General features: G+C 43.9%; 1 protein-coding gene across 1 annotated transcript in view; it reads right to left on the reverse strand.

Annotated features, from left to right (window-relative positions):
• Positions 1-3,787: 3,787 nt before the first annotated feature.
• ENPEP (glutamyl aminopeptidase) overlaps positions 3,788-14,712 on the reverse strand; it is a 62,605-nt gene continuing 51,680 nt past the window's right edge. Inside the window, exons 15-20 of the mRNA XM_088660444.1 lie at positions 13,716-13,789; positions 12,388-12,489; positions 12,082-12,252; positions 10,768-10,908; positions 8,604-8,685; positions 3,788-6,724 (exon numbers count right to left, since the gene is read on the reverse strand). Of these exons, the coding sequence (XP_088516570.1) occupies positions 6,587-6,724; positions 8,604-8,685; positions 10,768-10,908; positions 12,082-12,252; positions 12,388-12,489; positions 13,716-13,789 (708 nt within the window). The 3' untranslated portion in view covers positions 3,788-6,586. The remainder of the gene's footprint in view (positions 6,725-8,603; positions 8,686-10,767; positions 10,909-12,081; positions 12,253-12,387; positions 12,490-13,715; positions 13,790-14,712) is intronic.

A 14,712-nucleotide genomic window follows, 5' to 3' on the forward strand; every position in this document is an offset into this window, starting at 1 on the left:
AGGAGAAATATTGCTTTCTGGCGGGTCAGTGGTGTGTATTGGCGGCCCCCAGGCTCGTTTGCACTGGGCTTTGGGAAAGAGGAGGAGAAATATTGCTTTCCGGCGGGTGAGTGCTGCTTATTGGCGGCCGCCAGGCACGTGACAATGCAAATTGCCCTTCTCGTCGCCGCACGTCGCGGCACACCAGCCAGCGTCTCGCGGCACACTAGTGTGCCGCAGAACAGCGGTTGAGAAACGCTGGACTAGATGACCCTTGGGTTCCTTCCAGCTCTAAGATTTTATGATTCTACCTTGAAAGCACGTTTGAAGCTCCTTCTTTTCCTCAAAGAATTCTGGGTAGTATAGGTTACTGGGAACCATTGAGGAGTGAGCTACAGTGCCCAGGATTGTTTGAGGGAAAGAATGTGTTCCAAATGCACTTGAAAGGTGTAGAGTGTATATAGCCAAACTTAGAAAGAATCTTATTTACAACTGATTTTTCTGGAGCCAGGAAGATTTCAGAAGCTTTTGAATGAATGTCATTATATTTTCCTTTACTGTTGCGCTCATCTCCCCCCTTCTCTCTCCTGCCTCCTCCCGATACTTCATTGTTTGCTTCAGAAATGTCTTCTGAGTTTTGACTCACAAGAGCTTTGGCTAAGCGCTGAGCTAATATTGACTAATATTTCAAAATAAATTTCTCCTTCTAGTGAGGACACAACAGAACCGATGCCTGTTAGGTGTGACGGTACCACTCACTTCTGCTTTGTTTTTATGAACCCACAATTCCCTCCTGCATGAATTATATCCAGAGGTCTCTTGTGGGGTTAAGATTTCCATTGGTGTCTAATAGAACATTACCTGCTTCTACTTAAACTTATATCCTGCAGCTGAGATGCAAAGAATTGTGTTTCAAGCTCTTTTGAGTCAATGGGCTTTAGGTGAGAACCCCATACTTAATTGAAAGTAAGCAGCCCTCATTTAATTCAGCAGGACTTACTTGTGAGTAAGCATCCCTAGGATAGTGCTGATGGACTTCCCCAAATAGAATCCTGTATGCCTCATGAGAGACTGCTTTGGAAATTGAGGGGAAGGGGATATTGAAAGCAGTGGCGTAGCATGGGTTGCCAGTGCCCAGGGCCATATGGAGGATGGTGGTGGGAGGGAGGGAAATGGATGAAGTACAAATGTGCTTTCAACTCCCTAACAGCATCTGCGTCACCCAGGAGATTGCAACCATAGAGATAAGATAAAAAGAGTCATTCGTTGTCTGGAGAGGTCACTTTCTGGTTCGCATGTAGAAGCCCAGTGACAGCTGTATTGAGGCTGCACCAGATGTTGAAATGTTGTGTCCCTAACAATTTTGCACCCCAGGCAACCACCCAGGCAAACCACTATACCACTGATTCAAAGCAGTTTTTGTATCTTGTATGGAGGCCACAGCAGCCAAGGTTTAGACACAGTGGCTATACTATTTATTACTGTCTGTATTTGGGGGGGAGGAGGATCTAGCTTGTGCTAAGATTGATAAAACAGATGTAACGAATCCTTAGCCACCTATAACAACTTTGCTCTTGCTGCAAAATCTTTGAAATAATGCAGGGAGCAATGCTAGCTCTTAAGGTCACCATGGCAATCTGCCTTTGAAGTATGTAGGCTTGTTGCAGCCAGTGCTGTACAAGTTGCAGATGGCACTTGTTTTCTACTGTTGGAATCTGGAAGGTGCTATGAAATGATTTTGATGTAAGGCCTATTTCCCGTGACTTTATGGGGATGCAGCCATTGTGCCGTTACCTTTGTGATTTGATTGGGCAGGATTGTCTAACCCTTTTCAGGGCTGCATTCACCCAGGAGCCAAAGTGCAGATGCCTAATAATAATAGTAGTATTAGTAGTACCGTAGTAGTAGTAGTAGTAGTAGTAATAATAATAATAATAATTTTTTATTTATACCCCGCCCTTCCCAGTCAAAACCAGGCTCAGGGCGGCTAACACCAATAAAATTACAATAAGACATAAAAGAAAAGAAAACAATTAATTAAAATACAGATTAAAATACAATATTAAAATTTAGAACTTAAAATGCAGCCTCATTTTAAGTAGTCCATAAATCAAAACCAAGAGGGAGGAAAACACAGGGGTCAGACTGAATCCAACCCAAAGGCCAGGCAGAACAGCTCTGTCTTGCAGGACCTGCGGAAAGATGACAAATCCCGCAGGGCCCTGGTCTCCTGTGAAAGAGCGTTCCACCAAGTTGGGGCCAATACTGAAAAGGCCCTGGCCCTAGTGGAGGCCAATCTAACCACTAGTAGTAGTATTTTAAATACCCCCCCCCCCCCAGTTTGTATGTGTGCATTTGTGTTTTGGAATCACGAAAGCCCTTTGGTATCATGGAATCACAGCAGATGAACTATGGATGGAAGAAGATGCTTTATCACTACCCTAAGGAGTCTCAAAGCGGCTCACAATCTCCTTTCCCTTCCTCCCCAACAACAAACACTCTGTGAGGTGAGTGAGGCTGAGAGACTTCAGAGAGAAGTGTGACTAGCCCAAGGTCACCCAGCAGTTGCATGTGGAGGAGCAGGGAATGAAACCCAGTTCACCAGTTTATGAGTCCATCGCTCTTAACCACTACACCACACTGGCCCTCCACACTGGTGGAGTCAGTGTGTGTGTGTGTGTGTGTGTGTGTGTGTGTGTGTGTGAGAGAGAGAGAGAGAGAGAGAGAGAGAGAGAGAGAGAGAGAGAGAGAGCATACTACGGTAGGGTTGTCATATTTTGAATAGCAACAAAGATGACACAGCTGCCAACTTCTACTTTTAACTACGGATCTCTATGATGACTCTCATCATGAAAAAGGGGGCATGTCCTGGAAAAAGAGGGCACATGGCAACCCAATTTTTTTAAAAAGGAAAGTTTTTTCTCCGGGGGGGGGGCTTTGATGTCACCGGAAAACCTCTTGACATCATGACATCACAGCAGGAGACCCATATGATCACTCAGTATTTCTTTGATTTTTTTTTTAAAAAAACAAATTGGGGAGGGACTGGGGGAATCACAAAAACTTCTTGGGGGACATATGTGTTGATGAAGGGGGTACATTCTTAGTCACATTCAATTTGAGACAGCTTTTACCCTCCCCACCAAGAAAAAGCCCTCTTATCTAATTTGGTTTTTTCCTTTGTTTATGTTTTGATGAAGTAATGATGACCTGGTACATCTCTGATTACTAGTTGCTAAGAATGGGGAGATTTCTATTGTGCTCAGCTCCTCCTTGTGGGATTCCCTTAGGCACCTGGCTGGCTGCTGTGAGAACAGAGTGACGGACTAGGTGGGTCTTTTGGCCTGATCCAGCAGGCTCTTATGTCCATTTTCTACTACTGGCTGGTGAGAAGAATCATCAATGCTGGTTGACAGAGATCCTCTGTTAGGAAGCCCCCAGGGAAATCAACACTGACTTCCATCAGGAGTTTCATCTACCAAAATTCAGCTGCCTTTCCATAATCAAAGAAAGCAATGACTGGTAAGGGAATTGTTTACTTCCCTGTGTCGAAGGGTTTCTGTTGTGGGTTGAGACACCAGGCAAAAAGCCCCTTTATTTTTTCAGTTCTTGTGGCATCGCTGATGCCAATAGATTGGATGAGATCTGGGGAGCGGGTGAACCCGGCTTCATTTAGAAGTGTGACTATTTTGGGGGAATTTGCTGGATTGCAGGGAGTATTGGGCAATGTCTATTGGTCTGTCTTTGCCAATGCTATTTTTGGTGCACTCAGAAATAATAGACACTCAGGTCTGAACTTTCAAACAAGTGAGCAAACACAGGATTCTTTATTGTCACCAATATCTGTACAGGCATATATTTAACCAAATGAAGACCTGAAATGGATTGGTTTGATTGGGACATTCTGGAATTCTGGCAAGGATGAAATAATGGATCCATGATAAAACACTCTGATTAGTGACCTGTAGAAAACTGGGCAACAAATGGCCAAGACAGTTTCTAGTGCATAAATCGTATCTGATGAAGTGAGCATGCACACGAAAGCTCATACCAAAATAAAAACTTAGTTGGTCTTTAAGGTGCTACTGAAGGAATTTTTTTATTTTGTTTCGGCTCAGATGGCTACCTACCTGTAACTAGTGCATAAATAATTATTGAACGTTTATCTGTAATGACTCCTGTTTGCCACTAGGGGCTGCTCTTCCTACATCATGATGAAAACTGACTAGATATTTTGCATTCTTCACCCATGTTAGTTAATTCCTGCCTTTGTTTACTAATTTAATTTGTAATACTGCTCATTATGTTTCCCCCCCCTTCTAGCAAATTTGTGTACACAACATTGGCTTTGGACATTTAGAACCATGAGAGAGTTGGTTATAAGAATTATACCCCCAAGAGGCTTCCACACTAGCTGATTTTGATACCGGCGTTATTTTCTGGCTCGGGTTCTCCAGAAAATGCATAAGGTTTTGCAGCCAAAATGTTACATTTTCCTTGTTGACGTTCTCTCTCTCTCTCTCTCTCTCTCTCTCTCTCTCTCTCTCTCTCTCTCTCTCTGTGTGTGTGTGTGTGTGTGTGAATACTAAGGAGTTTATGGGTAATAAGCAGGCACACACAAGAGCCAGTACCATCAAGCATGAATTAGTTTAAGTGTCCCAAGTTGGGAACTTAGTGTGGGCACAGCAGCCACACTGCAGTGAGCCCCCTGCAGCCTCCCCCCTCCAAGTGGGCCTGGGATAGCTCAGTTGGTAGAGCACAGGACTTTTAATCTCAGGGTCGTGGGTTCGAGCCCCACATTGGGCAAATGATTACTGCATTACAGGGGGGTTGGACTCGATGGCCCTCATGGTCCCTTCCAACTCTATAATTCTATGACTCTCAGTAAGTGGCAGCAATGTGCAGAACTGGGACGCCAGGTAAGCAGCACCCCACTACCTGCGTTTCCCTGCTTGGTCACTACTGTTGCCAGCAGCATGGCCAGCCATCAGGGGGGATGGGAGACGCAGGCAAAGAACATCCGGAGGGCACAATGTTGGCTTGCCATGACTTAATACATAGCAGGCAGTCTATTTTTCCTTCATTGCTTAATTGGGTGAGGAAGCCGAATTCTCACTGTGAGGGCAACATGCAGAAAAGGGAGGTTTTCCTTTCCTGTACTGGACTGGAAATTTCAGAAATGCTTTCACTATCCTGGTGCCCTCCAGATGTTTGTTTGTTGAACAGGTAAATTATAAAATATAAAAAATGCCCTTAAAATTACTGATGCAACCAGATATGGGTTAGAACAGTCTAACTTTTTTAAAAAAACAAAAATTAAATGAACAGTTTTTCAAAGATGTACATTAGAAAATAAAATTACATGTTAAAATACATGCCAAATTTACAGTTCTGGATACGCTCATTTAAGCAAACAAAAGAAAGTTTTTAGCATGCACTGAAAGCAGTATGGTGAAAATGTTTGCCTAAGATCAATGGGCAGGGAGTTCCATCGCATAGGAGCCACCACACTGAAGGATCAACTCCTTGCAGGTGCAGAATGAACAATATGCGACACTTGCGCTCTCTGGACATGGCTATGTGGGTAGGATTGGAACCACCATAACACAGCGCTCATGCTGGCCGGGGCTGGTGGAAGTTCAAAATACCTGGAGGGCACAAGGTCAGTTAAGGCTGCCGTAGGGCAATTTTTTTTTTTTTTGCTTTTGGTACCTAAGCCTTGTGGGGAGGGGCGATCTCCATTCTAATCTTAGTAGGTTTGTGCATTAAGGGAGAAGCTACCCCTTGCCACACACTGCCTTTAGAGGACTCTCCCACACCTGTAACCATTTAAGGAAAAACAAGATAGATAGCTGTCTGCTACGTAATTTGACTGCATGTTACATTCGGGCCTGAAATTCTTGAATGTGAGACCTTCTGTATGCGGATCAGGTACCCTCCCAGGGAGCTATGGCTTCTCCAGGGTCACTTGGGCAGATTCCACAGTCTGCTTTGTAGTGTCGTTTCACTGCCCTGCTTTCATTACAAAACGCTGCAAATGATTGGAAATAATAGGCTACCTGTATATACAGTGGAGGATAATGTGTTTGAGGATGGTTTTACAATCCTTAGAAGGAGAGAGAGATTCTCATCTAATTTTCCTCAGGAGAGCCAGAGGCAAAAATTCTAGATTTGGAATGGATTGCTGTTAAGGTACGTTTGGAAGGGTGCCCTGAGTACATGGAATAATGTGGGTTTGGGATAAACAAAGGACTCGTTTTCAAAGGAGTGTGTGTCTATGTGTGGTAAGGACACACACCAGTGATCCTCACAAAGAGGACTAGGATAATCTAATGAGCTATGTGAGCATGATAATTTTTCACTCTATAAGTAGCCCCACTAAAAGGAGAACAAATGTATTAATGGACATTCAATGTTTTGAGGACCTAGCATTGCAGTCTGGCTTATTTGAATATACATTTCAATAAATTACTCTATCCCAGTGTTGTTTCCTTTGACAGAACCGGCAGCTTTAACAGGGTCTGAAAGCAGAATTTCTACAAATCCTCATTTTGCTGTACTTTGAAAGTCCTAAAGATTTTGTTTAAGGTACAAAGGATGATCAAGTCTAATTCGAAAACCATGCTGCGATCTCTTCTCGGTACCGCTTTAACCATTCAATGTTGCCCTTCACCGTTTCAATACTCTGAATCCTGGATGCTGCTCCAGCTCCAGCATTAGGATATTTCTCAAAGAAGTTTTCCATCTTAAGAAAAACAAAACAAAACCATGTGCATTAATTTGCATGATAAAACTAGTTTGCTAGAAGAGGAAAAATTGTCTAACTTATCTCGGGTCTGCATATCAGATACATGTGAATATACAGCTGCCTTGTGCAATTTGAAACTGGGCTTTGCAACCATTGGCTTGGGTGATATGCATCTGAGCCACAGAATGAGTGACAGAAGGACCTGGCTACACCTGCAGTGTGGATCAGAGCTATGGATCAGATCAGATCAGATCATTTTATCGTATTGTAACCCTCTTCCTGCCGCTGTGTCTGGGGACAAACGACACATTCCAAGGTGTTCAGTGACTGATTTGGAACTTCCTACTATTTTCTTTCTTGAAAGAAAGAAACACTGAAATGGGAGTCTCCAGTTGAGACAGGAGCTGCAGCATGAGGCAGAGGGGGGTGGGGGGACAGGACTCTTATAGCCTTTTCTCCCTATGCAACAGCCACAATCTAAATTGCTCCTTCCCCAAATATGCTAATAACAGCTTCAGGAGGGAATATAAATGGAAGAACTGGCATAAGGGCAAAGGATTAGACCTGCTACTCCTGCCTTGGCCCTGATCCAAACCGGCTGATTTTAAAGAATGGAGCTCCTGGCCTAAATGAGCTGACCTGTTCAGGAGCATCATGCTAAACCATGGCTTGGTGCTACATGAATGAACCTTCTTGGGCTAATGTGCTTCCCCTTCCCTCTCTTCTTGCAGCTTGTCCACGAGGAGAAACATTTGCTTCCTGTTTAAAACTAGCCAAAGTTCATAATTAAATCTGAACTGGTAGAAACTCTGGTTAGTTTAAACTCTGATTTTGTTTTAGAAAGCCAGAGTGGCGGGGGGGATCTGGCCAGATGGGTGGGGTATAAATAATAATAAGGGTGAAGCTGTGGTTTATGGGTCATGGCTTGTTAACAAACCATAGTTCAAACACGCCAGAGTTCCCTGCTGCTCGAGCATAACCATGAACTCCAGTTTGTTTATAACAAGAAGGAGATGCTTTCAGCCTCCCTCTCATGGTTGTGCCACAGGCGGAGAGTGTACGCATGTCACTTCTGTTCATGCATGTGGCACTAAACTATGCTTTAGTGTTATATTCAAAATGGGTCAGTGAAAAGAGAGCTGGTATAGACTGTTGTTCTGCTGGTCTATGTAATCAAGAGTAAGTGCAGAACTATGCCCTCATTCAAGGATAGCCACTGTAATGCCCTCCTGATTGGACTATAGTTCTCATCATCTCAGACTATTGGCTATGCTGAATGATGCTGATGGGGGCCCAAAAACATCCAGAGGCTACCATGCTGGTTGTTCTTGCAATAAGAGATTTCTGTGTGAATGCTGTTTTTTGGAAGCAGCTCTTATCTTTCTGGCCTAGACGGCAGATGGATCTTTTTGAAACTACCAAATCAGTGAGGCTCCAGATGTAATCCTACCAATTTAGTATATATGTGGCTCAAGAATGACCCCATTAATGTGGACGGTCTAAAGATTTTCCAAAGTCTTATTACTTGTCAGAAATGTTCAAATGAATTGGTTTCACTAAACAGAGGTTAGCTATTGTGTTCCTCGTGTCTGTGAAAGGCACTTTAGTTTTGCCCAGGCAGCCTTTAAGTGATTTATGATTGCAATATAGTTCTATCACAATATACACAGACATCCTGGAGCATTATGGCATTCTGGTTTAACACTGAGGTAGCCAATGTGATGCCTGCCAGATATTGTTGGACTCCCAACAGCCCCATCCAGTGTAACTAATGGTCTGGGATGATGGACATTGTAATCCAATAACCGTTGGGAAAGTTCCACATTGACTATCCTCATTTTAGCTGGAAAGCTGGAAGGTCAGACTGCTCCCTTACCTGCCAAAGCTGGAGGTCTGTGTTGAAGGTTTCTGTTATTCTTGACACTAGGCGGCCAAGGTTTCTGTCACTGAGGGTGTATCTGAAAAGATAACAAAAGCCTGTTATAGATGCATCTAGATAAAGCTGGCAGAGGTGACCCTCTGAATGTTGTTGCTCTACAACTCTTATCCCCCTCGATCATTGTCCTTGTTGGTTGGGAGCTGGGCTGCAACAATATATGGAAGGCCAGGGGTTTTGAATTTCTGGCACAAAGTATATCAGCTTTAATTTTTCAAGCTGCATGGAACAGTGCATGGAAAGGGAGCAATAAATAATATCAGTGCTCTGCTTTCTGGAATATTTCATTTCCAGCTGTTATTCCTACCGGTATTTGCATCCAGCCATTTCCCAAAGAGTAAAGATAGGCATACAAGGAAGTTATCCTATTGTTTCTTCACAAAAACCCACCTAATGTCTTTAGAGTGGTAGCTATGTGCAGAGTGTAGCCTAGTGCCTCTGGAGTGGTAGATCTTAAAAGTGTCATTATAAACCACATTTCTTGCTTAATAATAATAATGGCAGGTGTGTGTTGAGGGGTGGGGAGGTGAATTTTGTTAGGATCACAACACATTGTTTTGTGGAACTCTTAACAGCTAAGGTTGCAATCCTATGCACACATATATGGTGTTAAGTCCCATTGGATTGAGTAGGGCTTCTTTCTGAGTAGCCAGGTATAGCATTGCACTGTAAGAGATTGTGGCACACATGTTTCTGGACCCCTTTTGTGGTGTTCACAAAGTATTGTTCTCTGTTGTCATATATATTTCTCCAATTCAAGTCAGAGAGCAAAGGCTCCCGAGATTATGGAAGTTTTGTGCATCTTCTCACATTTGTGACCTAGGACAATTTTCACTTGGATATTAGAAGTTATTGCTAAGGCTCTGTACCTTTTATGAAACCAAGTCAGTACTTTTAGACAGATCTGCCCTACAAAACCATTCAGTGCCAGTCAGGTTTGGCACCAGCATGTAGCATCCTTGGGCAGCAGCCAGGGCTTCACCACTACTAATGCCTGCCCTGGCAAGCAGCCATTTAAATTTCCCATAATGCCCTTGCTGTAGTGTTGCTCCTGCCCATTAGAGGAAAGTTCATGGAGGGTGAGGTGATCAGTGGCAGCTAGGCACAGTGGCTGTGTTTTACCTCTACAGTTATTACATTTACACATATCAACTTTTCCCAAAGGAGTTCAAGGTTGGTTTGCTGGAATTTCAGCCACATCTGAAGAGCACGGTGTTGGCTATTTATGCTATTTCAATATGATATTTTGCAGTACAGATGAGGAACTGGATGTTGTTGAACTACAACTCCCATCTCCCTTGACCACTGCCCATGTTGGCTGAGGCTGATGGGAGTTGGAGTCCAAAAGCATCTGGAAGACTACAGGTTCTCCAACCTTGCTCCAAAATATATTCTACAGCTTCCACAGCAGAAGCACCAGTGATTCAGAAATCTGGAGGCAGTGTGAAGAATAGGAATGGAAAGCTATTCTGTTTGTACCCCTAGGATCTGGGTCTCCATTGCATGACCAGTTTGTTCCACCTGCTGTTCCAGTATGGCCTTTATTGGGCCCTAGACTTTGATGCATATGCTCAGAGGCTCCCTTAATTTGATTTGGCAGATTTAGGGAAGAGGAACTGGTTTGGTTGCACTGGGAATGGAGCTTTTGGGGCACCGCAGGGGATGCCACAACTATGATTTAGAATAGAGCGTGAGAGGTGGGGAGGATGTGGCAGATTTTGGCATTTCACAGGGTGTTGCTGAAATTTGAGACTCCAAGGTCCGCCACTGGCAGCTTCTTCCCAACATGGGTTTTGCTCTTTAGGCATGCCGTGTCTGTGGCATTGCAGATTCTGGGGCATGGCTCTTGGATCAGGCAACAAAAATGTCTTGGGAAGGTCCTGCATAAACACTATTCCTAGATTTATTGTGCAAATATCATTATTCTTAGGGTGTGTTTGTTTTCACAAGAAGGGAGAGCAAAGCAGCACTTTTCTAGCTTCAGTGGCAAGTGGATATGGTAAAATGGAAGCCATTGCACATATATATTTCCCCCACTCCCAGTGCAAAAAACCTCAACCATACAGAGACTAAAAGAGAGAATAAAGAGAGGCTATGCACTTACCTGCTAACCAAATATTCCCAGTTGAGACGTACCCAGTCCCAAGCCATTGTTTTGCCGTAGCTGTTATAGGAGATGTATCTCAAGACAGTGAACACATCTTGACTTTTAATGAGATTTGGATCCGTGATGTTCTTTAAAAATCTAGGAGCAATCAGATATGAAGCAATTACACATGATGATTAGTATCTCATTAGGGCTGCATGAGAAATGAGCTGCAAACTGCGTCTTGAGATATGCTTCCGCCAAGACGAATTTGTAAGAAAAACACAAGTTCTTTTAAAAAGAAGATGAGGAAGAAGAAGAAGAAGAGGAGCCTGTTGTGTTTACAAAGCCAGAATGCCCAATAAATTGATCTGGAGCAGAGTAATGGGCATAGTGAATGGCAGGCAGTGGACTAAATAGACTTTGATGTTGCACAAAGTCTGTGGCCACATTCATGCCATACATTGAAAACACTGTGATACACTTTAAATGGTTATGGCTCCCCCTCCTGAAATCTGGGCAGTTTTTTTAAGGGTGCTGAGAGTTGTTAGGAAGGCCTATTCCACTCAAAGACCTACAATTACTAGATTTCTTTGTAAAGAGGGATTGATTGTTAAACCAATCAGAGATTTGTAGCTCAGAGGGGACAACTCTCAGCTTTTATTTGCCCGGGTCTTTTAGTTTTGTTATGATGTTTATGCTGGGCTTAAAACTGATTAAATTTACTACTTAAAAAAATTATATCATATGTTTTTATATGGCTGGGGAAACCCAGCCAGATGGGCGGGGTGTAAATAAAATTATTATTATTAATTATTATTATTATTATTATTTGCTCCAGGAGCTAACAGTGAAGAGCACCTAATACAGGGGTCCCCAAACTACGGCCCCCGGGCCGGATGCGGCCCAATCGGCCTTCCAATCCGGCCCGCGACGACTCCCGCCGCCCGCTGCCGCCGCCCGCTCTCACAGCGCGCGGCGCAGCGACGGTCTAAAAAATCGCCAAAAAAAATCGCTGAAAATCCTTTGTGCGCATGCGTATGGGCCTCTCCCGACCCGGAAGAGGTCATTTCTGGTGCACTTCCGGGTCGGGGGAGGCCCATACGCATGCGCACAAGCGATTTTTGGCGATTTTTCCCCCGCCCGTGTGCGTGTGCGCATGCGCACGGGCGCGCACTCCCCCGCCCTCCGGCCCGCTGCGCGCGCACTCCCCTACCCTCCGGCCCACCGCGCGGTCGGCGCGGCGGGCACCGGCCCGCCGCGCAGAAAGTCTGGGGACCCCTGACCTAATAAAAGCTTTTATATGGGAAACAAGTAAGATTCCAAACAAACCTGTCCAACAGGGTGACATTTTTCACTGATGCCAGGCCATATAGCAACTTCTCTTTTTCTTGAGCTAATGTTGTATTTTGGTACTTCTGAAACATATAATTCCAGGCATCCTCGTTGCCAGAGGTCTGCATCCCATAGCGATATACCAAAAGGCGGAGGTTTACATCTGGGCTAACATTTAAGAAAACAATACTATTAGGGGAGGTGGTACTGTTAGGATCTCCAACAAGTACAGCTTTCAGCTTACTCTGCATGTGAGTGTCACGTGCTTCTTTGAATGAAGTTCATACATAGAAAGATATTCACCTTGTTCCTTGTTGCCAGTCATTAAATAGCTTAGATGCATTGTTCAAAGTCTCTTGGTCACCCATGCTGCATGCAAACTCTAAAACTGTCACACGGAGGAGACTGGGGAGTAAAGGAGAAATAAAGTCTGTTTTATTTGTTTTGAATATGATATATTAAGTACAGTAATGTAAAATAGCAGTACAAGTAGATCTGTGCACCCAATAGGATTTGGACCATAGGTTTCTCAAACAGCTGCTCTGTATACCACATTGGGACGTGGGTGGCACTGTGAGTTAAACCACAGAGCCTAGGGCTTGCCAATCAGAAGGTTGGCGGTTCGAATCCCTGCGATGGGGTGATCTCCCGTTGCTCGGTCCCTGCTCCTGCCAACCTAGCAGTTCAAAAGCACGTCAAAGTGCAAGTAGATAAATAGGTACCACTCTGACGGGAAGTTAAAAGGCATTTCTGTGCACTGCTCTGGTTCGCCAGATCATGCTGGCCACATGATCCGGAAGCTGTATGCCGGCTTTCTCCGCCAGTAAAGCGAGATGAGCGCCGCAACCTGAGAGTCGTCTGTGACTGGACCTAATGGTCAGGGGTTCCTTTACCTTTACCTTTATACCACATATATGAAAGTGAAGGGACTTGGAAAAACAGGCATCTATTGCTAAAGGGGGAAGGGGATATAACCCCCCCCCCAATAGGCATGCCAAAGCTTTCATGTGTACCGTATATTCCGGTGTATAAGACGACTGGGTGTATAAGACGACCCCCCAACTTTTCCAGTTAAAATATAGAGTTTGGGATATACTCGCCATATAAGAAATACGACCTGGCATATAAGACGACCCCCGACTTTTGAGAAGATTTTCCTGGGTTAAAAAGTAGTCTTGTACTGGTACTCAGGAATATACAGTACTTAAAATACTTATTTGTATCCTGGCTTTTTTGCCTATATATGCATTCTATACCGTGATTACACTATACAAGATGAAATTCCTAGAATTCTACATACCCTTTTGGAAACATACAAGTGGCCTCCTGAAAAGGAGCATTAGAAAGTTGGAAGATCTTAGCATTTGTTAAAGAGTTTTAGTATTAAAGAGATGATCATTTGCTTAGCACTGACTGTGCAATGCAAATACGTTTGGCTGCTTCCAATTGTATAGTCAGAATGTTAACATCCCATTACTATGCACAGGGCTCCCAACATTTATCTGCAACTTCTGTTCTTCAAACAGAGAAGGGGACCCATGAACTTGAGAGAAATGGGAGACATAAGGCACACTTGAAATACAGAAATACAAATGAATTCTCAAAGAACAAGACTGAAACAAATGATTTACCTATTGATGTGGACTCCATCGTTGCCCCATCCCAGTTGACTTGCAAGGGGTCTAACCAGCTCACGGAAATATTCCTGGAAAACAGACATAGCAGCAGTGACCACTGGACGCTTCGGGTCGGGCCACAACATTTTCATGGATTCACTGCTATTTGTTTTAAACATTTGAATAACAAAGGAGCAAACATGTTCTCAGATAAATTGCTTAACAAACCAGGCATGCCACAGAGCATTTGCAAGGCCCTGGTTGTAGTTTTAGAGCTCTGTCCCCTGGTAAACTCACTGAAACGGGTGGGACTGAGTGAGAGCAGACTACAATTCTATGATTCAGCAGCTTGAATCACTGGTCTCTCCACTACAATTTGAAAAAACCAAAAGCAATGCTTATTGCAGAGACTAACATAATAGTGAAAAGAAATTGACGTAAGGTGTTACTTTTTTGTGGACTAATTGGTGAGCACAACTTAAAGCCTTTGCATTCAACAGATCCTTCTTAGAGAGGGAATTTCACTCAGATGGGTGTGGGCGAGGCTATAGCACAATGAGCAAGCTATTTCTCATCCCACTGTCATTGCGTCTGGCCAAACAGTCTCCCCACCGCATGCATTCCAGCTTCACCCATTGTTATCACAAAAGTCTGCATTCTGTTGTGTCAACAGAACTTGTTCCAGAGAAGTATTGCCTGTGTCGTCCTATCCTTGAGGACTGCTGGTAAGGATTCTCTCTTACATCACTGCTCATAAAGAGACATTCAAATGATTTGATAAGCTCTGCATTTATCAGAGTGGTCCCATCTGCCAATTATGACAGATGGACAAATACAGGACCACAGAACTAAATCCCCTTGCAAAAACATTATGCTGGCATGTGCATTTCAGACAGTGCAAAAGTACTGTTGCACCAGAAGACTGCTGGGTCAGCGCAACCCCTATGCCAGCAGATCACTGCCAGCACAAGGAGAGCAGGTGGGTAGAGATCAGTAGTGGATGGCGTTGTGG

The sequence above is a fragment of the Zootoca vivipara genome, chromosome Z1, assembly GCF_965207765.1.
Source record: "Zootoca vivipara chromosome Z1, rZooViv2.hap1.1, whole genome shotgun sequence".
In the NCBI taxonomy this organism is placed as follows: Eukaryota; Metazoa; Chordata; class Lepidosauria; order Squamata; family Lacertidae; genus Zootoca; species Zootoca vivipara.